The sequence below is a fragment of the Zingiber officinale genome, chromosome 7A (genome assembly GCF_018446385.1).
Source record: "Zingiber officinale cultivar Zhangliang chromosome 7A, Zo_v1.1, whole genome shotgun sequence".
Classification (NCBI taxonomy): domain Eukaryota; kingdom Viridiplantae; phylum Streptophyta; class Magnoliopsida; order Zingiberales; family Zingiberaceae; genus Zingiber; species Zingiber officinale.
In genome coordinates this window covers 141,087,369-141,111,081 of record NC_055998.1, presented here as the reverse complement: position 1 = coordinate 141,111,081, position 23,713 = coordinate 141,087,369, and the positions used below count along the sequence as shown (strand labels likewise).

Here is a 23,713-nt window from a genome sequence, read left to right as displayed (position 1 = left end):
TTCTTAGTATTCTTTGGAGTTTGGTTGGTGACCGAAAGTTCTTCATCTCTTGAAGATTGTCGGTGGCCGAAACTTGTTTGGAGAAGAAGGAAACTTGGGTGGATTCTCGTCTCAGTAGATCGTCACCCACACGACGTCCGAGATAAGAAGAGGAATACGACAGAAGATCATGAGGTCTATAAGTTACAAAAGGTATAACTAGTTATTAGTTTCCGCTCATAACTAGTTCATCCTTTTGTTTAGATCTTGGAATACCAAATATAAGAGGCTAGTGATTCTAGGTTTTCAGATTTATGATTCGATTTGTGTTTCTTTTGTTTTTCGATCTTGTGATTCGATTGTTCGTATTGGTTAAACCTAGTGTTACTATAAGGAGATTAAAAATTGAATTTCGTTGAAAGACTTTGTCTAGGAAGTGGTAGATGATCCCATACCCAAGAAGGTCTAGTGTCTCGCCATGTTTAACTTGGAAGTCGATCTCTGAAATAAATATTTAATCGAATTTGTAACATGGGTGGATTTGGATTAATAATGTTAAGCATCGTTTGCAATCCAAGTCTAAACCTCTAAGAATAGATAAGTTGAATTTGGAATCAATAATGTTAAGTTCTGTTTGCGATTCCAAATTTAATTTCTAAATAACACAATAGGTTGTTAGGAATGATTCAGGACTTGTACAAAAATTTTGTACAAGGGAACCAGTACGATATTCCAAGTAGCAACTAACAGGAAGTACATTTCTAACCCTTCTCATGTGATTGGGCATGAGTCCTTGCAGTGGACGCTGAATCTATTATATGAGGAAGTGCTGAAACAAATTCTTGATCATGAAGTTTGAAGGTTGAGGAACAAGGAGATCAAAATGGTAAAGGTCTTATGGGGAACTTAGCTTATGGAGAGAGGCTACCTAAACTATGGGGAAAGGGCGGGGATTGTAAGGTCTGATAAACGTTAATTAAGAAATTTACTTATAACTTTTTTTTATGAATTTAAGAATTGTTTTTAAAATTTAAATTGAGTTTGTATGATATATTTTAAAGGAATAGAACGGCTAACTGAGTATATGATAATAATAATATCCATGATTCATCTAATTACACTGCGTTAATTAACCTAGGTATAAAAACTCTAATTCCGCCCGACTTCCTCTTCCTCCTCTCTGTTTCCCCGAATCGCCGTCTTCTCCTCCTTGCCCATCTCCGCCATTTTCGACGAAGCTTCCCACCGAACCCTGAGCTCCGGCCAAGCATCACCCCACGTCGACGTTCCCGCGAAGGACACCGCGACCAGACGCAGAGGCCTTCGACTACCTCACTGTCGGCGCGATAACATTGGGCGAAGATTTCCGACGGTGGCACGCGGAAGAGAAAGGCAAGTGCATCCTTTATGTTGGTATGGGTATGGATTCAATGAGGTAAGGGTTAAATGTCTTGGAAGAGTTGAAATGCTTAGTTCTATGAAGTCCGGGAGTAGGATTAGGTTGCGAATCTATTTTCCTTTGATGTTCTTGTTTTCCTTGCGATTCATTTCGGTTTCCAGCAACGGATTTGGGTATTTGCGATTGAATTGGATGTTGCCCTGTTTCTTCTGGTTGTTCGAGTTCCTGGATAGAAGTTTTTGGTGATTTAGGCGTCGAATGATGATGTTGTGCTCCTTCCTACTGCTTCCGGAAGTTTTGAGACAGGTTGTGGACAGATTAGGGTATGATCGGTGATGCTTTTGCTTCTTCTCTTTGCTTCTGGATTTGTGGACAGATTGTTGCTCCAATTGGACTTGGAAAGATGTTGTTCTTCTTCCTTACGTTGCTGTTTTCCTTATTTCAGATTTCTCGGCAGATTATGGATTGTAGTTGATTTCGATGAAGTTCTTCTTCAAGATGCTCTCCATATTCTGACAGATTTGGGATTCGTAGTTTGAATTCGATGATGTTATTCTTCTTCTTCATGTTGGATTTCGGGATTTTTTGTCAGATTTGGTGGGTTAACGGGATTGTAGATTGAATTCGAGGGCGTTCTCCTTCTCCGTGACACTCTAGGATGTTGGAATAGAATTCGGTGGTTGAGACTGGATTTCAACGTTGTTTTGCTTTCCTTCCGTGGCCGTATTTTCTGTCAGTTTGGGAGGTTTCGATTCAATTCTGATGTTGCGCTTGTTTTCCTTCATGATTGGTTGAATTTTCTGGTACAGATTTGAGAGTTTGCAAGTTCCTTTCAATGTAGTGCAGATTTGTGTGATGGGATTTGAATTTTGATGTGTTCTTGCTTCTTGCGATAGCTTCGGATTCTCCTGGGCAGTTTTGATAGATTGTGATTTTCTTTAGACACGATTTCGCTTCTTCATGATAGCTTGGGTGTGCTACTAGACATAATGTGATTGATCTGGTTTCCTTTTTGTTAATGGGACTAAGTAATTGTTCTATCTTTGCTTCCTCAAAATTCATAGCGCTATGCACCTAGAATTGTGAAGTATGATATGAATAGGTTATGTTTTCATATAGAATTGTGTGGGCATATGTGGCGACAGTATGGGATGGGTGCCTCGGGATGAGCTCCAAGGAGACCCCTTCCAAACAAGAACAATGATGCAATGAATGTTAACTTCGGCTATATGATTAAAAGTAGACTGTACCCCTAAAGTTCATGATCATGGACCAAATGAACAGGTTCAAATGGTAGTTACCACATGTGTGATATATTCACCCTTACTAGTTGTGTAGGCTCTTCTACTTATTGTGTTTTCCTCTATTTCGTGTTAAAGTTTATGTTCTATGCTTGCTAGCTACTGTTCCTACTTCATTATGAATGTCATATTCTTCATATTGGAATGTTCTTGCTGAGTTCATAGACTCATGACGTACATGATGCAGGTGAGGGAGACACCTCCCAGGATGTGATAGAGAACATGGGGACGGAGTAGACAAGGAGACGGGATGGTACCATGATACATTGTCCGGGAACCTTTAGGAGTGCTGTGAAGGCTCTTGTTTTCTTCTGAGACCTTGGTGTTTCCATTTTCCTTTTTGCTAAAACTCCTTAAGTCGGGAAGCTATTGTTCGTGTTGGGTATGGCGGAGGGGACGCCCTTGCCGACCAATTTGCAGGAAAGGGCGGCCATCTCCGTCACGCAGGTGGAAGCCTTGTTCCATAGGAGGATTGAGTTCCATCCCAATCGGAAGCCGTTATCTTCCTTCCCCAACGGGGATTTCCGCCTTGAGACTCTGAACCCTAGCTCGGGTCCCGATACATCTGCACAGAAAATAGGAGGAGCCTCCATGCCATCGAAGGGGAGTCGATCGGTGGAGTCGGAGTTTTACGAGTTTGGATTCGATCAAGAGCTTAGCTGTAGAATCACCTTCCGGAGGATAGTAAGTTTGGTTCCCGTGGAATTTAGCTGATAGATCTTTTATCATCTGGGAGCAAATATGGAATTTTTCTCTCATCGTCAAAAATATTCCTTTTACTCTACATGTTCTAATAAGTTCTCTCACATAGTTTGAGCGATACCAAATGTGGAAGATGGTTTTGTGTTATTTGATCTTAACATCTTTCCACTTTCGTTGCAAACACTTCTATCACTATATTTTTCTCCTTAATCATTCTACATTAATTTTACTGGGGTAGGTTGAGTTGTTGATTTAGTTTGTGTTTTAAGAGTATAGCTCATTAAGCTGTACATTTCCTTGTTTCTGAATTTTTTAACTATTACATTTGGATTATCTTACAGGGTGCTGGTCTGGCAAATCTTGGCAATACTTGTTTTCTTAATTCGGTTCTTCAGTGCCTTACATATACTGAGCCTTTTGCAGCTTATTTGCAAAGTGGAAAGCATAAATCTTCTTGTAAGTTTCCATTCTGTTGCATTGTTTTTGCTTTGTGCATATTTTCACAAAACCAAGAAAGTGCCTCTTCCATATTTTCCATTCAGCCGAAAGTATAAACCAAGAATGTGCCTCTCTTCAGGCATATTTTCATACAGCCGTTGTACTGTTGACTAAAATGCCTAGATGAATTCATTGTATTGTTTGCTCGGCAACACATTATACAGCTGTCTTGTTTTCGTAGTACATTTGAAACTATTGTCCTAAAAGGTTTTTGAAATTTGTTACTGCAGGTCATACTGCTGGATTTTGTGCAATGTGTGCCCTTCAGAATCATGTCATTACTGCTTTACAGTCAAGTGGAAAGATAGTTTCACCTTCACATCTTGTTAAGAACTTACGTTGTATCCTTCTTATGTTACATGTTTATGAATAGATTACTCATATGTGGCTTTTTGTTGAATTCATATGTTGGTTAAACTCTCTACTTAATGACTGTACATGCTGAAACCATCATGTTTGATAGGATTGCTTGTGTTTTCTTTAAATCACAAACCTTAACTATTAATAATCAGGTGTATCACGCAGTTTCCGAAATTCAAGACAAGAAGATGCTCATGAGTATATGGTTAACTTGCTAGAATCAATGCATAAATGCTGTTTACCATCTGGAGTACCAAGTGAGTCCCCCAGTGCCTATGAAAAAAGCTTGGTACACAAGATATTTGGTGGCCGATTGCAGAGTCAGGTATATCAACACTCTTGATGATGTCTTTGCAATCTTGAATATATGGTTAATATTAGGAAATACCTCTCTAAAGGATAATTTATCTTAGAAAACCAATCTGAAGGCACATATATGTTTGAGCAAAATATAAATGCTTATGCATTTTTTTATCTGAAATATTATGTGAGCTAGAAATCTGATTTGTGATGGTTAATATAAGGTTCAGTACTTGTGGACTCATTAATCATGTTATTTACATACTTCATGGGCATGGGAAGGCCATAGTGTAATAATTTTTGATGGATATGAGTTTGATGCTTTAAAGCTTTTTAAATACTTGAGAAATCCTTTAACTCAGCAAATAATTTACAATATTTTTTTTTCCTCTTTTGGCACTCATGTTAGATGAACCTTGATATGTTGGATTGTTGATTAATGAGTTAATTTAGGCTTATTCTCATTGCTTTTTATTAAATTTGATTGGCTGATCACTTATGCCATAAGCTCACGATATTAGGAAAAATGGATTTATACATTCATATTTTTAACACTCCATGTGTGAGTAAGTGTGCATACTTAACTAGATTTGGATTTTCAAATCCAGCACATGAAATCTATTGAATAGGGGCATGTTTTATTGCATATATAGTATTCTTACTCACGATCTTTCTGATCTGGTACAATATCTTATTGTCTGGCTGTTTACTTCTTCCAAAAGTTTGAGCTCAAAGTAAAAGGATGTATAAATGTGTAATTTGAGTATGCATATCTCCCATACTTGTCAAACATTTATGGTAAATTCAAATGATAAGTGTTTCTTTTAATATCTTTTCTCGTATGTCTTTAATTGTACAAAATTCTAATGCAGTAACTTTGGTTCTTGTGTACCTCATATTGTTCGTATCACAATCATAACTGCATTGATCTACAACATGTTGCAGGTTAAATGCATGCAGTGTAACTACTCTTCTAATAAGTTTGATCCCTTCTTAGACTTGAGTCTTGAAATAGTGAAGGCTGACTCTTTGCTGAAGGCACTTGCCCATTACACCAAGGTGGAGCAATTAGATGGAGGTCAGAAGCAATACCAGTGCCAAAACTGCAAGGAGAAAGTCAGGGCCCTCAAGCAACTTACCATTTACAAGGCTCCCCATGTTCTTACCATTCATCTCAAGCGTTTTTATTCTCATGATCCTGGTCAAAAGATTGACAAAAAAGTGGAATTTGAACCAAGTTTGGATTTAAAACCTTTTGTCAGCGATCAACAGGTAGTCAAAATATAAATAAATTGTCTAGTAACTCCATATTTTAGTGGCTTGTGCTTTCTTTTCTAATCTGTTGCCCTATTGAAAATTTCAGGGTGTAAATCTAAAATATACACTTTATGGTGTATTAGTACATGCAGGGTGGAGTACCCGCTCTGGACACTATTATTGTTATGTTCGTACCTCAAGTGGCTTGTGGCATTCTCTGGATGATAATCAGGTTTTACAACTTCTCAATCCACCAATGTGGCATAATTTGCAATCTATGATAATAAAAGTTTTTGAAAATACACTTGTGATTATATATTAAATTTCCATGCTACTTATGAAAAATTTAAAAAAAAACTAACAAAAAAAGTTCCCCTGCTTGTACATGTGAATGTGGAAAACATGTACAGTTCTGCATAGTAAGCAGGCATATAAGTGGAAGCAAAGCAGTGGAATCTATAAAGATCTATCTGTTCTATCCTTTTAGGGGGTAGGAGGATGAAGTTGCATGTCTTGGGAACATATTTGAAAGTTGCATGTTGAAACTGTTTGAATTGAGAGGATAATATGTGGAAAATGGGAAAAAGTGCAACGGATGACCACAATAATTTGAATTGTATTTGCAAAGTTGTTTTTCAATCATGAGTAAGATGCAATTTGTATATTTTTATAGCCATGGTAAATGAGTTCCTCTATTCATTTGTCAAGCATTCATTTGCAGGTACGCCAGGTAAGTGAGAAGACTGTTTTGGCACAGAAAGCATATATGTTATTTTATGTACGGAACAGAAGTTCTATACCCAAGGGATTTGAAAATTCGTTCCACAAAGACAGGGCTAATCAAAATGGAAAGAAATTGATTCCCCAGTCATCCTTGGTTTCGAATGGCGTTGTTCAAAATGGTTTGACAGAAAAATACCATAGTCCTATGGAACCCACCTCTTCCCAATTGCAAATTTCAGGTGCTGTTGCTCATTCTGCTTCGGCTATGAATGTTTCATCAAACGAACTTTCAACACAAACACTGTCTCCCTTGCTGAATGGTGGCACTTCTGAAAATAAAATTCCTGAACTAGAAAATAATAACCAGGTACTTGGAGTGAAACATTCCACTTTGAAAGACGGAAGCTCCATTAAGAAAGGATTGCAGCAAACAACATCATCTGCACCATTTTCTAAAAGTTCAGTGAAGCTTCCTGTTGAAAAGGTTTTGAAGGAGGTAGATGAAGTTTTGGCTTCAGAGAAGGGTCTGTTCCAAGTTGCTGTTGAAAATAGCATCTCTGATCTACCCCAGCATGTCGATGGTGAAGATGAAAGATCTCATGCTTCTTGTCGTCCACTCGAATGTGCACATCAAAATGGACACTCATCTAATCTGCACAATGCTAAACAGGAAAATCTTGCTGCTTCAGTAAAAATGTTGAAGAAACTGCATAATCCCATGAAACTGAGGAGGCTTGCTAAATATGCCCAGAAGGGCCTGCCATTTGGTCGCCATCATTCATTTCTTGCTTCTTTAAACCTGTCAGTGATCCAAAGATCCAAGAAAAACAAAAAATTCCATTTAAGATTAAAAGATTCACAGAAACATGAGTGTGTCTGTCAAAAAGACCAGGCTTTGTCCACGTCTGGGGCTGTTAATAATGTTTCTGCAGGTAAGGGTTCTTCATCAAAACATTCTCGATCTGAAATGATCAAAGGAAGTATTGACCAAGCTATGAAGATCAGGGACTACTGCAATGAATCATTTGATCATGCAGACAAAAAGGAAGAGGTTACTGAAAAAGATGAGACTCTTTCCCCTGAGTTGCCAATATCTAGCTCAGATTCCACCATAAAATCACTTAATTCAATGCTCACTGTTGAAAATGAAGAGGTGAATGGGAAAGATGTGATATTTGCCCCTCAGTTGCCAATAATTAGCTCAAATCCCACCGAAAAATCAGTTAACTCGAGAATCACCTTTGCTGGTGACCAAGTAAGATTGCAGAAAGATTTTACGAATATGCTTATGATGGGTTTGGAGATTTCTGGTGAGTATCAACATCCTGCAATATGGTTGTGCTTGTTTTTTGCTATTTGGTTGCATTGCAGTGTTTTAGTTATTGGTTATCTTTTGGCATGCAGTTCCTAGATGGGATGATGCTAAATTGCATAAATTAGGGCAGAATGGTTTAGAAAGTTCGAGAAGTACCAGTATTGGCTATGTATTAGATGAATGGTAAGGTTCTTTGCCTTGATTATGCAGTATAATTTATTCCCACAGAAAAGTTGACGTACTCATTGCCTCCATGCTTATTTCTTTGGTAGTTTTTTTCATTCAAACGGATGATCTTGCAACACTTGTCTTATTTCATTCAACAATGTTGAAGTTTGTGTATTATAAATATTTCCTTAATCCTGATTATTAAATCAATTTTTTTTAATAATCTAACCATTTGAATTTTATCTGAGAAGTTCAGTTATTATTAGACAAATGATTCTGTGGCAACCCAATAAATCTCACATTGTATGTTGTAGACTACAAAGGAAGCTTTACCAGGTTAGGTGTGTGAACTACTATTAATTTGGACTTGAGCAATTTGGCCATTAGTTGGACTTGAATGGGATTAGTTCTCCCATCTAAGCAACTGGTGACGATTTGTACCAAAGCAACCTAATCTTAGGCATGGTAAAGTGTTGGAAAATGTTACTTTGATGGTATAGATACCATTGGGCCTAATATGCTTCTGATTAGCGATGATCCTAGGCAACAATTGCACTTTGGATCGTGATGCCCCTCAAACCTTGAGCAGGAATATTGTGGCACTCTATTTTACTCTCCTATTGTAAGTTGTGAACTAAATCTTTGGTAGGAGAGTTACTATTAATTTGGGTTAAATATTTTTGGTTGGTGGTCGAACTTGACACGTTTTCATCTGAGCAGGTCATGACATAATAGATTCCTAGATAATACTGTTGTTGCTAAGTTGTAGCCTCTATCATTAAACCTGCAGCAACTCTGGTTGTTTCCTTTCCTAAATTCAGTTTCACAACTTATTTCAGGAATGAGGAATACGATCGTGGCAAACGAAAGAAGTTAAGAAAACCCCTACAGTCTTTTGACGGACCGAACCTATTCCAACAGACTGCCAACCAAAAAGCACGACAGAATTTCAAGGCAAAGTTTGAGACCGAGCAATCAGCGAACCAACCGTTCAGGATATGTTGACAAGATTGACAATGAAATTTTATTGTTGTATGTGTTGGTCATTGATCAATTCCCTCCCCCCTTGTTTTGTGGTTGTTTAGTTGCATTTTTGTGTAATTGGTACTCCCCTATTCTTGAGGCTTATCACTGATAGAAATCCCTGGAGAGTAGCTAGAGAAGCACGGATGTGCGATCCAGTAGAGCTTCACAAGTGTATTTTTGGTCTGCTGCTTCGGCTGTTTTTTGATAACTACATTGAACATTAGCATTTATTATTGTGAACTCTTTAGTAATGCTATTGTTGCTAGTTACCTCCGTTTTGTAGCATTTGGTTTTTTATTGTTAGGGTTTGTTTGGTTCAAGGTTATCATCCTTCTTTGAATTCCAATGTGCATTTTACTCTTGACAAAGGGTTGACGCAAAAAAAAATTGGTCCACACATTGATTATTCCGCAGCATGGCAGTTGCAAGAGATATTCAAGGAAAGAAGAATCGTGTTGTGGCAATTATAAATAATTGGACAACAATGGCTGGTCAGGTCTATGAGGCAATGAGCAATGCTGGATATCTTGATTCTAACATGATAGTGATTTTAAATGATAGTAGGCATTCTTTACATCCTAAGCTTGATGATGGATCAAAAATGGCAATCAGTCCGCTCTCCAGTAGTCTAATCAAGCTCCAATCTAGTAGATCTTTCCGGAGATTCAGGGAAGCTGCAAAGGTACATGTATTCTCAATTCAGTGACATCTAAGCAGTATGATAATTCCATATGCTTGGTTGATAAAAATTACCGCACTAGTTAAATTCTGACACAAAGAACCTGAGTTTTATGTAGTTTGGTTGGGAAATATTTATCTTGATAAACCTTAAGCTTACTTGACAGAATTTCAAATAGGTGAAGCTGCTTTGGTATATGGGTCTTATTTCAATCGTTTTATTGCCACAATTGTTGACCAACCCAATGCTTGTTTTTTCTTAACTACTGTGTGTGGGTTGCCTCAGTTGTTAACTATCCAATGCTTGTGTTTCTGAACTAATGTGTGTTTTCTCATGTATGCTGACGCCAGGGAATAACAAAAAGAATTGTTAAAGCCGTGCTTGAATTGGCAGCCAAAGTAGATGAGTAGGCACGTGGTATGATTGGTCCTCCTGGAGCTACTCTCTTTGAAGAACTTGGATTGTACTACATTGGACCAGTTAACGGGCACAATATTGATGATCTAGTTTGTGTACTTAATGAAGTGCCATTATTAGATTCAACTGGTCCTGTTTTAGTACATGTCATCACAGAGGATGAGAAGGGCTTGGAATCTACTGATGAAGCTAAATGATTGAATCCTTTTGTATTACAGAATGCTGCAGGGCAAGGTCTCTATACCATTCATCGTATATGATGCAACAATATGGACAAGTGTGCACATGCAAACATAAATTGGAAACATATATCTAGGCTGCAATTGCAGATTTTCTAAGTGGTGAATATATTCTCAATTTGGTGTTGAACAGGGACCTCAAAATCATGCCCTTTAGTATCAGATTTGAAGTCCATGAAAAGCAGCCTCAGGACGTTCAATGATGTTCTTGTGGAAACTCTAGTAGCAGAAGCAGAAAGGGACAAATCAATTGTGGTAGTCCATACTGGCATTGCAGTTGATCCATCTCTTAAGCTTTTCCAGTCTAGATTTCCAGATAGAATCTTTGATATAGGAATGGCAGAACAACATGCTATTACTTTTTCAGCAAGATTATCTTGTGGAGGCATGAAACCATTCTGCATAATTCCATCAACATTCTTACAAAGAGGATATGATCAAGTGATTTTCTTTTCCTGTCTTCAATGGTTACCTCCCCATACAGGACTTGCTCTCTCCAAACCCATTAAGATTGCGTCTGCTGCTTGTACACATATGATCATTAAAAATTGCACCACAACAGGATTTTTTAAGGTATGTCTTGCATCCCCTGGGCCATCTTAGTAGTCATTACCTAAATTATCAGGGCCCATTCACAACACTTATTATTCTATCATTAATGATGAACATAGTATTTGAAAATCTATTCTAGTTCTTTTCTTGGGTCATTCTCTTTAACTTTTTTTGTAGTGTCTTCTTCCATTGGATCCTGGATTTTTTAATTTTTTTATTGGTAAATTATCTAGATAGAAATTTGGATGCTGGAAACGTACTGTATTGTTGAACGTTTTTATTCATTGGATTGCCACATTACAAGACAATGTGATTAGAAAATGCAATGGTACTCAACAGTTACATTAACTATCACGTAAGTTTTCACTTTAGCTTATCGAGTGAATACTGAAGTATAGTCAACAGTACACTACATTAAAACTTAAGCCATATTAAATTCCATTAAATGCGATCATCAACTTGCATTCCATTAAGAAGATAAAGCTCATTTACTGAAGTACCATCATACACTTGAAACAAATGACAACCATTTTACATGTTTAGTTTTGCTTATTATTCGAAAACTGGCCGTCTATGCAGGGGGAATGGTTGTTCAAATATATTACTCTAAATGAATTCCTTCAACCATGGATTCTAGTAAAATTTGAAAAAGTTGTGCTTTTTTTTGTAGGTCATTGAAGATGTGGATCTGCAGAAAGTTCCTGTAAGATTTGCCATCAGTAATGCTGGGCTTGTTGGATCTGAAGGTCCTACTCAATCAGGAATTATTGATATTACATTCATGGCATGCTTGCCAAATATTATTGTCATGGCACCATCAGACGAAGATGAACTCATTGACATGGTAGCTACTGCTGTTCGTATCAATGATAGGCCTATCAGCTTCCAATATCCTAGAATTGCCCTTTTGGGAAATGGTAGTTCATTACATAACGGGATTCCTATTGAGGTATCTTTTCGTATTTTCCTTCCCATAATTTTCTTTGTGATTACTAGTCGTATTTATTCTCTTTAGTATTTTCACTTACTACATCCTTCCTGAAACCACGACCACTTTGCCAGTTAAACTGCTAATCAGCTGTTGGATTTATTTGGTTGTCTTGATGATCTGGAATTTGTTTTCAGATCGGGAAGGGAGAGATCCTAGTGGAAGGAAAGCACATGGCTCTTCTTGGCTATGGTGTGATGGTTCAGAATTGCCTGAAGGTCCGATCTTTGCTTGCTAGTCTCGGTATTGAGGTAATTGTTGCTAGCGCCAGGTTTTGCAAGCCACTTGACATTGAGCTCATCTGAGAGCTATGTCAGGACCATGAGTTTTTGATGACGGTTGAGGAAGGAACTGTCGCGGCTTTGGTGCTCATGTTTCTCAATTCCTGGCTCTTGATGGCTTGCTTGATGGAAGAGTGAAGGTGCCGTTTTTCTCCTATCCTTCCCATCTTTTTGTTGACGAATGTATTCATGCATTGGCATGATTCAATTTACGACTTAATCACCTCTCTGAGTTCATCTTTGTTTGAATCACCATTGGCGGCCCATGTTGCTACCGGATAATTACATCGAGCATGCATCCCCAAGGGAGCAACTAGATATTGCTGGATTGACCGGACATCACATTGCAGCGACAGCATTAAGTCTGCTAGGGCGTTTTCGCGAAGCCTTCAGCTTGATGCGGTAGAACTGCTCTAACTTCGCGGGCAAAATGGATAGACACAAAGGAGGAGATTGGGTTCCTATAAGATGTCTATAATACTACGATTTTTTTTGCAGAGGCTGCCAGACTATCTAAATTGAGTTTCTTTCGGTCGGCTTAATGAAGTGGCTTTTCAGTATGAGCTGCATTTGGTGATGCAATGGGTCGACTGCCATCGTCTTTTGCCATTATGCTGTTGATAGTCATAAACCGTTTTGAGCAATCATGGAAAGCAAATGCCTTCAGCATCGAATCGGGAACGAAAGGATCTGTATTTTGTTATCTGTGTAGGTATTATACGTAAGCTATCATCGTGCCATGTTCCATGTGCAATCGCATTGGCAATGTTAATGGCTTCATTCGGTGTATCTTATAGTTTAGCAACTTGATCGGAATTCGACAAAACTTAACTCTTAAATTGGATTTTCCCAAGTGAAGGTCACAAACAAATCGAAATTCTGAGCTTTTAAAAGTGCGAAAATGCGCCTCCAGTTCTCGTCTAACAAAAGAAAAGTGCAGGATAGAAACCATGAAACTTCGTACCGGAAACCTTGCCATCTGATTCAGCCTGAGCTGAATGCAACAAAGGTAAAGGTGATCATGGAAGAAGATTAGAATTTGGAGCTACTTACTGAAATAGTAATGATGACTATTATAGGCGATTGATTATTGATATGGCGAATACAGGGCCTCCACTTAGGAAAAAAATGGTTAGAGTTTTCAGTTAAAGTGAAGGTCAAAGTCCGTATTAGTCAAAGTCCATGAAGGACATCGGGGTTGGACTGCCGGTTTGACTGGTCCGGTCGAGCCTTCTGAGAGATTCCTGACTGGATTCTCCGAGTCATTGGACTCCGTTCCCTTAAGACTCTTGATCGGATCCCCGAGTTGTTCAATTTTGTTCCCTTAAGACTCACATTGCAGCGAGAGCATTAAGTCTGCTAGGGCGTTATCACGAAGCCTTCAGCTTCATGTGGTAGAACTGCTCTAACTTCGTGGGCAAAATGGATAACACAAAGGTGGAGATTGTTCCCATTTTTTTTGCAGAGGCTGCCAGACTATCTAAATTGAGTTTCTTTCGGTCAGCTTAATGAAGTGGCTTTTCAGTACGAGCTGCATTTGGTGACGAAATGGGTCGATTGCAATTGTCTTTTGCCAGTATGCTGTCGATAGTCATCAACCATTTTGAGCAATCAAGGAAAGCCCTTCAGCATCGAATCGGGAACGGAAGGATCTGTATTTTGTTATCTGTATAGGTATTATACGTAAGCTATCATCGTGCCGTGTTCCATGTGCAATCGCATTAGCAATGTTAATGACTTCATTCGGTGTATCTTATAGTTTAACAACTTGATCGGAATTCGACAATACTTAACTCTAAAAATGGATTTTCCCAAGTGAAGGTCACAAACAAATCGAAATTCTCAGCGTTTAAAAGTGCGAAAATGCATATGAGGTGGAGGTCCAAGTCGTAGAGGACATCGGGAGTGGACTGTCTGTCGGGCCTTCCTGATCAGATTCCCAAAGTTGCTGGACTCCAATCTGTCGGTCGGGTCTTTAAGTAGTTAGGCTCTGCTCTCTCAAGACTCTTGAGCAGATCATTTGAATCACTGAACTTTGCTCCCTTAAAATTCCCAATCAGATCCTTGAGTCATTGGATTCTGCTCTCTGGCTTCCGATTGAATCTATCAAATTACTAGGTTATGCTCCCTTAAGACTCTTGATCAGATTCCAAAGTTGTTGGGTTTTGCTCCCTTAAAATTCCCGACTAGATCACTAGAGTTACTAGACTTTGCTTCCTTGAGACTCTGGATCGGATCCCCGATTTACTGGGTTTTGCTCCATTAAAACTCCCGACTGGATCCTTGAGTCGTTGGGCTCTGCTCCCTTAAGACTCCCGATCGGATCCCTGACTCACTGGGTTCTGTTCCCTTAAGACTCCTGACTGGATTATCCAAGTCGCCGGGCTCTGCTCCCTTAAGACTCTCAACCGGATCTCCTGAGTCAACATACTCTGCTCGCTTAAGACTCCTGATTAGATTGCCGAGTCACCGGGCTTTGCTCCCCTAAGACAACTCCGAAATAAAGACCTCACTCCTAGGTCCAACACCTCTTGGCTCCTTATAAATTGAATAAGTTATACTCTTGAGCCTACGACTACAAGTTTACTAATCAAAATTGGGTTCCTTTACTGATCTACCATTCCCTTAGTTGGGCCGAGCCTCATAAAGCCCAATGGGCCTCATAGATTATGATCCAATGCCCAATTAATGTTCCATGTGGTGTTGTCGGAAGCATATGGACAATATATTAATACAGATATAGAATATCTGTAATATATGAATGATGTGATTGTTCAATATTGTAAAAAATATATTGATAAAATATTTTTTTACTTTAATATGACATTGAATGGTGATATTTATTTAATGGAGATATATAATTATGAATATCGTTTTATTAATTATGGTCGATATAAAAGGACTTGGATCTCGATCTAGTCTAAGCATAAGTTTAGGGATCTTAGTGAGTCACTTAGTTGTAATAGATGTATTTTTAAGGATAGTTACACCTTTTTACTATGTTTTTTTTTAAATTTATATGGAATAATTTTGATTTATTATTTATAGTATAGTTTAAAATAGAATAAAATAAAAATAAATGCGAGTTCGTGAATCGTGGTTCGATCGCTCTACCGACGAACTCGCGATAGAGTGAAGAAAGCGCGAGCGAAGAAAATGGCGGTTAGCTGCCGGCTTCGCCTCTTCCTTGCTCTTTTCATGGCCGCTCTCTCAGCTTTTCCCTCGCCATGTTCCTCCCGCGAGTAAGATTTCGATCCCTGATCCCTTTACACCGTTTTTTGATGGATACCTTCCGCTTGATTGGTTCCTTTCGTGGTTTCTAGGTCCAATCGGATCGAGTGGATCAGATTGTGATCTTTCTAGGCTTTCTCATGCCGCCAATTCCTCTTGCATATATGGATTTTTCTTTTCTGGTTCGGCATCTCCGAGCATGAGCCTCAGAAAAGTCCTTTTTTCCCCCCTTTTTTTTGCTCGTTTGAAAGGAAAATAGCTTCTTTATGAAACTGATTAAAGGAAACAAGTTTACGCGATTCTAGGCGATAAATCTATGTTGCGGTCGGTTGAATTTTTTGTTTCAAATGACATGCCGCTGAGTTTTGATAGATTAGCACAGGATAAGGCTTTTTTGGTGTACACCCATAAATTTCCAAGACCTGAAGCAGCACTGTTCGAAACAAGCATGCTATTTAATGAAAGAGTTTACTTCTGGAGTGGAAAATAAATTCCTGGTATTATTTAGGGTAGTTCTATGCACAATTTGTTATGATTATTTATCATGGAAATGAAGGACTCATGTCCAATCTTGTAATTCATTTCCTTTATGCTTGAAATGGATTTTGTGGGATCTTTTGAATCCTCTTCTCTTCAAGTAGAAACTACTTTAGCAATAATGAGATATTCACTGATTCAATGCCTTCTTGGTTTGATATGTTTACCTTTGGCTTTGTCTTGCCGAATCAGTATCTCACGTATTGCAAATGCTTGCATAAATCTTCATAGCCAAGTAATATTTTGTTAATGTTGTAAGTGACTCTCTTGTCTTTTGAACTATAAAAATCTAAAAATTAAGGTTCAAGTAATTTGTCTTTATGGAGATATGATTTAATCTATATGGACCAGGATTTATCAGGAATAATTTGATTCACTCTTTTTTAGTGAACTCGAATGGTGTTCTCAGCTGAACCAACCTGAAATGTTTCACATTGTTATTTGTTGCCAAAATTATTTATTTAGTTTTACTTTTTATACCAATTTTTTCATCAGAAAGAAGCAGTACAATTGTTGATACTTGATGCTTTCTTCTTCATTGAGGGTCAAAAATATTTTCATACTCTGTCATACATTTCTTCTGAGATGTTTAATGTTCCATATTTATTAAACATTCCTATGATGTTTACCGTTGTATATGTTAAAACAAGGGCTCAATGGAACAATATGATCATTTTTTTTCACGATGATTTATAGGCTGTCTTACATGCAAACATGATCCCAATTTACTTGGTACTAACTTTCAGTCTTCAGTGAACAAAGAAAGGATATCCCAATATAATTGACGATCTTGACCTTATTATTCTCAATTTTGCAGGTTTAAATTGAGAGATAAATCATCGGACCGCGTTCCTGTTCTGCAACAAGACAATTTAACTGTCCTGATTCCTTTTGATCCCTCAAAAGTGATTCAACTGTCATGGCAACCAAGGTCAGTATTAATTGTGGTGCTGGTGTTCTAGTGATGGATAAAATATGATATGAAGATAATTCCTGATATCCTTCTTAGCACATGGGGTATTCCCCTTATTGATCAACATTTCATCACCAGCTCCTCTCCTTTATTCAGTGACTCTGCTTAACCACTTGGAATCTCACTTATCTAGGGTGTTCTTTTATGAAAAATTTCTTTCCGATGAGGATTGTGACCATCTAATTGCCTTGGTAATTTACTTTCTTGATAAGTTCCTAATTGTTCATTGTATGTAATTGTGTAAGAAAACTACTTGTTTACTGCAGGCTCAAGGCAAGCTAGAGAGATTAGTGGTTGATGCCAGCAAAGAAAACAGTGTGATGTATAGCATTAACGTCAGCAGTGGACTGTTCGTGCCCAGGGGCCAGGTTACTTTTTTTGTGCCTGATTGAAGAACTGAATACCTTAAGTCTTCAATTCTTTAAAGATAATATTATAGTAACTTTCACTTACAAGATCCTGCATTTTCCCTTAACTTCTTCAATACAGAGACCATGTTTGATGCAGTGCAAATTATATTACACATCAACTTGCTAGAGTTTATTACTCAAATCATATATACACATCAACTTGCTCACATTTACACCATATTATCAATCATCTTCACTCCTGGTTGTCAATTCCTGGTTACAAGTACCACAAAATTTCAGATGAAAATAAATTTGCCATTCCACAAGATTCCTTGAAGTTCCAAGCCCATTGGTTACATAACAAAGTATACATCAGTGTATGTGCGTGTTTGTGTGTGAAATCCTGTTAAATTTCTCGTATTTTCTTTTACAGGATGAAGTCGTCTCCAAAGTGGAGGAAAGAATATCATCATGGACCTTTCTTCCAAAGGGTATTATACTCGATTCCTGAAACCTTCTGAACCTTAGTATTTTCTACTACCTTGTTATACTTAACTTGGCAATTCAATAATCTTCTGGCTCACAGAATATGGAGAGGACATGCTGATAGAGCATACACCAGCCAATGAAAGTTATGAACCACATTACGATTATTATCACGATATTTCGAGATTTGCTGTTGCTGGTCACCGGGTTGTGACTGTTCTTATGTATCTATCCACCATTTCTCAGGGCGGTGAAACAATTTTCCCTCAGTTAGAGGTGAGATTATTCATTCAATCCATTGCTCAAAATTTTATTTAAATGATGTCTTGATTCAATAATTTATTTAAATAAACAAGTGTGCTAACTTGATTCATCCGACAGCTAAAACACACCCAAACGAAGGACCTCCCTTGTGAAGCGACTGGCTACGCTGTGAAACCTGTCAAAGGTAGTGCCATTCTTTTCTTCAACCTTCACCCCGATGCAACTCCAGATGCGATGAGCCTGCACAGTAGCTGTTCGGTACTCGATGGAGAGAAATGGACTGCAACGAAATGGATCCATGTGAGGAACTTCAACCCGAGCAACCAACCCATGGTTCTCGACGAAGAGTGCACAGATGAAGATGATAATTGCGCAAGCTGGGCCTTGATGGGGGAATGCGAGAAGAACGCGGTGTACATGTTAGGGACTCCAGACTATTATGGATCATGTCGAAAGAGCTGCGGTGCATGCTAATGCCCTGAAGCCACTCCATTTTGAAAGCACCAACACTTCCTCATCCCACTATTTCTTGTGCATTTAATCTATTTATTTCAGAAACTTTTGATACAACTTTAGGAGATCAAAAAGTGTTGTTCGGTAAATTTTAGCAGCAAATAGACAATCTAAATTTATTGTGTTAATACATCAATTTACCATAATTCTAGTTTTATTTAGATTTTATATTAGAATTTAGCATCTCTCAACTATTGTGAAATCACAAATTTGGAAATGTTTTTTTTTTACTGAAATGAATATTGAAAGATGTGAAAATTGATTTAAATGATATTATGTTATATAGATGTTAATGAAGGGTTGCTAATATTAGTGAAATAATTAATTTATTTTCAATTATTTTCTTTGATAAAAAGGAAAGAATTTGTTTAATATAATTATTTATTTTTAAAATTAGGTTTTAAATTTTATTGTGAGTAAATAAATCTTCTGATTAATATAGAAAAAAATTATAGAATGAGGATTTCTGTTCATTTTCTTTTCAAATAAAAAAATATATTTTTTTATTATTAAAAGGGTATTTCTTTTTTAAAAATATATAATATTTCTATCTAATATTATTGTAATAATTTTAGTGAATATTACAATAAAATTATTAAGTAATGATTATAAAACGGCAACGCGTCTCTAATATCGTTGCGTCCAATTCTACACATTTTTTTAATAATATTTAAAATTAGTAAAATATATTTAAAAATATTAAATAATTAAAGTTAAAATTAGTGTAACATTAATCAATATTATTTTATGGATATTTTTAGAATATTAAATATTTTTATGATATTTTTCTAAAATGACATGTCCTTTCTGACAATAATAAGGACATCTCTAATAAATAGAGTTTTAAATGAATTTTGTTTTTATGATTCTCATATGTCACATTAATAATAAGAAAAATTTATTGCAACATCTCCAATGCTTATAATTTTCAATAAGTTTTTTTTATAATTCAATTCATAGCATGATTTATATAACTTCATGTATATTACATTAATTTCGTGACAAAAGAACATGTTTAAGTTTTCATTTCGTGTCTACTAATTAATTGACTTGTTGATCTGAATTACATAAAAGCATGTATAATTTTTTAAGCATCTGCTTAATTTACAGTGGTTAGACCTTCAAATATGAATCCCATGAATTTTGGGGTAGAGATTGAGTTGTGATGAATTATAAGAGATTTTTTCCTTGAATGAGTAGTGAACCTAAGAAAGTAAATCGTCTGGATAGATTACTATAAGCCTCTCTTAATTTATTTTAATGATAAATAGAAAATTTTTATAGAATCATAATAGTTGACTTGAAGCCCTTCGGGCTTATGCAGCGGTAAAACGTTATGGGAAACACGAGAGCACCCTAGTTCGATCTAGGCATGAGTTGGTATCAAATTTGATGGAAAACTTGTATTAGTGGCCTTGGTCCGAGTACACACGATAAGAAAAGGCTGAGAGTTTGCTTTTAGAGGCAAAGTACTCCGTTTAACATTGACAAAGCCTTGAATGTATCCAAGAAATTATAGAGATCTCGTACATAATTCCTCCTGAGATGCTTACGAATATTATATATTACATTTTTCTATTCTATCAGGTGTCTTTATTATGTGAATTGGTACTATTAATAGTAACTTTGAATCGGATACCGATCTAAGCACGATTAGCACGCCCGTTCTTTTACAATATCCACACGAACACATTCTCTGTCCGGCTCATGAACTCACGACTTGAATAAAAAACAACCTTTACTGTGCTAGTAACTACACAAGGTTATTTTTGGTCAAGAGAAGAAGAGCACCAAGAAGATCATCATCACCCAAAAGGTTACTTGATTACTTTTACAAATGACTTTTGTATTCATCCAATAAATACAAAAAGTTTTTGTCTCTTGATTTTCCTTTTGATTAATGATATATTAATCTTTATTAATAATCATTAATCTTAATGGGTTGAATTTAGTATATTGGATCAACCATTAATTCAATAAGTCATTAATCTAATAAACTAATGAGTCTAACCTACTCAATGAGTCTAATCCGAATTTATTCGAATCTAACTTAATGTGTATAATTCGAATTAGACTTAACCTTATAATTCATCTCCAAATCAACATGTTTTTTGTGTGTAACCCAATATGCTCTCGTAATGTTAGCAATGTATCTAAAATCATTTTAGATACATAAGTAATGAGTGATATCCAGCAATATATCATTGTGATTCAAGTAACGAGAATGTTGAGATCCAACCTAACCTTTCCGTGTCTATTATCTTATATGAGTCAGTCCTTTTATCCTTGATATCTAGATTGATCCATGAGACATAGACCGTGTCATCCCCTTATCAATTTTTGTGTTTCTTGATCTCTAAGTAGACACACTCAATCAAATAAGCTTAATATCTTATATTGACTAATTTGAGCATGACCATGCATTCTTGTGTCCTACCTAATCAAAGGGCCTACAAATATCGCTTCTATCATATAGAAGGGATAGTTCTCATCTACATCACTCACATCCATCCGCATAACTTATTGCATACCCAGAGAAATATTTTATAGTCTACCTTGTTACAGGTGATGTTTGCTGATACCAAAGTACACAACTTCTTATGTAGGAAATCGTAGTGACTTTAGGTCTAAAGACTATTCATACTAATAGTTACTATGAGAATGTTTATGATACTCATATAATGATCCATGAATATTCTCATGGTGAATCATTCAGTACATATTCTTTAATATATACCCATGTGTTAATCTGATATCTCTATCCATAACTTGTGAAATTAAGTCATCCATTGACCTATATGTTAGTCTCAATGTATTAATATTGTATTTGTATATTAATGCTTGACTAGTAATAGTTTAGAGTAGTATTCTATATATATCTACAATATCTCACAATTAATTTAACCAATTGATATGTTATAAACTAGAACCTACTATCCTAAGACATTATTATACTTATTCATTCGACAACCAACTAAAATAAATATAATAACCAATTTTACTTTTTATTAATTAATGAAATATGATACAAAAATACCCTTGTCAAATATCTGATAATTGGTACTAGGGATAATACGAACAGAAATAGCGTTTGCTGTGTTATCAACAATTCAAGGAAATTTCGGCCAAAGTAAAAAGAAGAAGATTAGAATGAATACTCAAAAGTTATCCATAAAAATCATAATTTTTTTTTGTATTCGTCTAATGAACATTAAAGGTTTTTTACCTTTTGATCTTCTTTCTTCACTGCATGATTAATCCAAATTAATCATTATTATTCTTCTATAGTGAATGGATTCAATTGAGTCTAACTCAACGAATCTAATTCGAATTAGACTCAATTCAATGGTTGAATTCATTTGAGTCTAACCCAATGAGTCTATTTCGGATTAGAATAAATTTAATAATCCAATGGTTCATCATATTTTAGTTAAACTAAAATGAACTTATCTCCAAATCAACATGTTCTTTATATGTGATGAAATATGTTCTCATAACGTTGGTAATATATCTAAAATAATATTTTGGATACATAAACAATGAGTGACATTTAACAATACATTATTGCTATCAAGTGACAAGAATGTCAAGATTCGACATAATCGTTCTGTGTCTATTATCTTGTATAACTTGGTCCTTCTATTCTCGATATCTAAATTAATCAATGAGGTATAAACTGTATCATTCTCTTATCAATCTTTGTATTTCTTGATCCCTAAATAAACACACTCAATCAAATAAGTTTAATATCTCATATTGACTAATTTGAGTATGACCATGCATTTTAATAATCCTACTTAATCAAGGGGCTAACAGATATCACTTCCGTCATATGGAACGAATAAATCACATTTACATCATTCACATCCCTCAGTATAACTTATTGCATATCCAATGATCAACTTTATAGTTCATCTTATTATAGGTGGTGTTTGCCGATACCAAAGTACATAACTTCTTATGTAGAAAACCATAATGACTTCAAGTCTAAGGACTATTCATACCAATACTCACTATGAGAGTATTTATGACACTCATATAATGATTAATGAAATATTATCATGATGAGTCAATTTAATACATATTCTTTAATATATACTCATGTGTCAACTTGATATCTTATATTTATGATTTGTGAGATCAAGTCATCAATTGACCTACATACTAGTCTCAACGTATTAATATTATTCTTCTATATTAATGTTTTGTTGCTGCGGGAAGCATCCGACGATCGAACCCATGTTTTGATAATAGCAAAGTGTTCAAAGTTAAGTTGTTTTGTGATCTAACAGTTTGAATGAGCTTGCAGGAAAAGTCCTAAGTGTACTTAGGCAAAAGTCCTAGCTGCGATTAGGCAGGTGGAAAACCCTAGGTAACCCTATGCGAAAAGTCTTGGCGGGTCGAGAGCTTCAGGCAAAAGTCCTAGGGGGTGGTAACCTTAGGTGGAAAGTCTTGGTGTCGCGAACCAGATGGAAGACTGGATCGGTCGGGGAGCGGAAGTCCAGCAGAAAGTCTAGAAGCATCGAACGCCTTTAAACACCCTATATAAGAGAGTCTCGACCAACAACTAGAGATATAAGATTCTAAGCTATTCCTCTGCTACAAACTGCTAACGAGACGATTCCGAAGTGCTACAACAACATCCCGAAACCCGGAGCTTTAGTTTTTAGTATTCTGTTGTCGGTATAAAATTTATTTATTACTTTTACATTGTACTTAGTTCGTAATAACTTTTTCCGAGCTTATAGTTGTTGCCCACCGAAAGTGATCAACGATCGCGGGCCTTGGAGTAGGAGTCGCTACAGGCTCCGAACCAAGTAACCACCTTGTGTCTTTCTGTGTTTTCTCTTTATTATTTCTGCTGCGTTATCTTGATTAGTTTTAAATCGAACGAAATAACCACGAGTGCTATTTATCTCCCCTCTAACACTTTTGATCCAACATATTTGATTAGAAATAGTTAAAAGTAGTGTTCTATATATATTTAAATTCTCCTATTATAATTGAACCAATTGATATATTGTAAACTCAAACCTACTACTCTGTGATATTATTATATTTATTCATCTATATATAAATTAAAGTAATATAATAATTATCTTTTATTAATAAAATAGAATACAATATATCCTAAGTCAATAAACTCATAGCGTAACACAAACTAGAATGTCCATC

At 36.3% G+C, this 23,713-nt stretch overlaps 3 protein-coding genes across 3 annotated transcripts; all 3 read left to right on the top strand.

Annotated features, from left to right (window-relative positions):
- Positions 1-1,385: 1,385 nt before the first annotated feature.
- LOC122002962 (ubiquitin carboxyl-terminal hydrolase 23-like) lies at positions 1,386-9,297 on the top strand. The gene is made up of 10 exons (XM_042558369.1): positions 1,386-1,414; positions 2,867-3,363; positions 3,723-3,837; positions 4,110-4,220; positions 4,392-4,564; positions 5,485-5,811; positions 5,903-6,028; positions 6,518-7,829; positions 7,924-8,017; positions 8,842-9,297. The coding sequence occupies exons 2-10, from the start codon at positions 3,064-3,066 to the stop codon at positions 9,005-9,007; spliced, it is 2,724 nt and encodes a 907-aa protein (XP_042414303.1). The 5' UTR covers positions 1,386-1,414; positions 2,867-3,063; the 3' UTR covers positions 9,008-9,297.
- Positions 9,298-9,313: 16 nt separating this feature from the next.
- Positions 9,314-13,032, top strand: LOC122002963 (probable 1-deoxy-D-xylulose-5-phosphate synthase, chloroplastic). The gene is made up of 5 exons (XM_042558370.1): positions 9,314-9,710; positions 10,058-10,936; positions 11,586-11,864; positions 12,041-12,154; positions 12,221-13,032. Exons 2-5 carry the CDS (start codon positions 10,538-10,540, stop codon positions 12,320-12,322), a joined length of 894 nt encoding a protein of 297 aa, XP_042414304.1. The 5' UTR covers positions 9,314-9,710; positions 10,058-10,537; the 3' UTR covers positions 12,323-13,032.
- Positions 13,033-15,265: 2,233 nt separating this feature from the next.
- On the top strand, positions 15,266-18,747 carry LOC122002961 (probable prolyl 4-hydroxylase 7). Its single transcript, XM_042558368.1, has 7 exons — positions 15,266-15,426; positions 16,770-16,883; positions 17,059-17,116; positions 17,192-17,293; positions 17,709-17,766; positions 17,862-18,037; positions 18,143-18,747. Exons 1-7 carry the CDS (start codon positions 15,341-15,343, stop codon positions 18,497-18,499), a joined length of 951 nt encoding a protein of 316 aa, XP_042414302.1. The 5' UTR covers positions 15,266-15,340; the 3' UTR covers positions 18,500-18,747.
- Positions 18,748-23,713: the final 4,966 nt, after the last annotated feature.

Bases quoted from the DNA above. Each gene is read 5' to 3' on its own strand.
- LOC122002962 (XM_042558369.1), top strand. From the start codon at position 3,064: ATGGCGGAGGGGACGCCCTTGCCGACCAATTTGCAGGAAAGGGCGGCC. The intron at 3,364-3,722 runs GTAAGTTTGGTT...ATTATCTTACAG, and splicing joins GAATCACCTTCCGGAGGATA to GGTGCTGGTCTGGCAAATCT. The intron at 4,565-5,484 runs GTATATCAACAC...AACATGTTGCAG, and splicing joins GTGGCCGATTGCAGAGTCAG to GTTAAATGCATGCAGTGTAA.
- LOC122002963 (XM_042558370.1), top strand. From the start codon at position 10,538: ATGAAAAGCAGCCTCAGGACGTTCAATGATGTTCTTGTGGAAACTCTA. The intron at 10,937-11,585 runs GTATGTCTTGCA...TTTTTTTTGTAG, and splicing joins CCACAACAGGATTTTTTAAG to GTCATTGAAGATGTGGATCT. The intron at 12,155-12,220 runs GTAATTGTTGCT...GAGCTATGTCAG, and splicing joins TTGCTAGTCTCGGTATTGAG to GACCATGAGTTTTTGATGAC.
- LOC122002961 (XM_042558368.1), top strand. From the start codon at position 15,341: ATGGCGGTTAGCTGCCGGCTTCGCCTCTTCCTTGCTCTTTTCATGGCC. The intron at 17,117-17,191 runs GTAATTTACTTT...TGTTTACTGCAG, and splicing joins GTGACCATCTAATTGCCTTG to GCTCAAGGCAAGCTAGAGAG. The intron at 17,294-17,708 runs GTTACTTTTTTT...TTTCTTTTACAG, and splicing joins TGTTCGTGCCCAGGGGCCAG to GATGAAGTCGTCTCCAAAGT.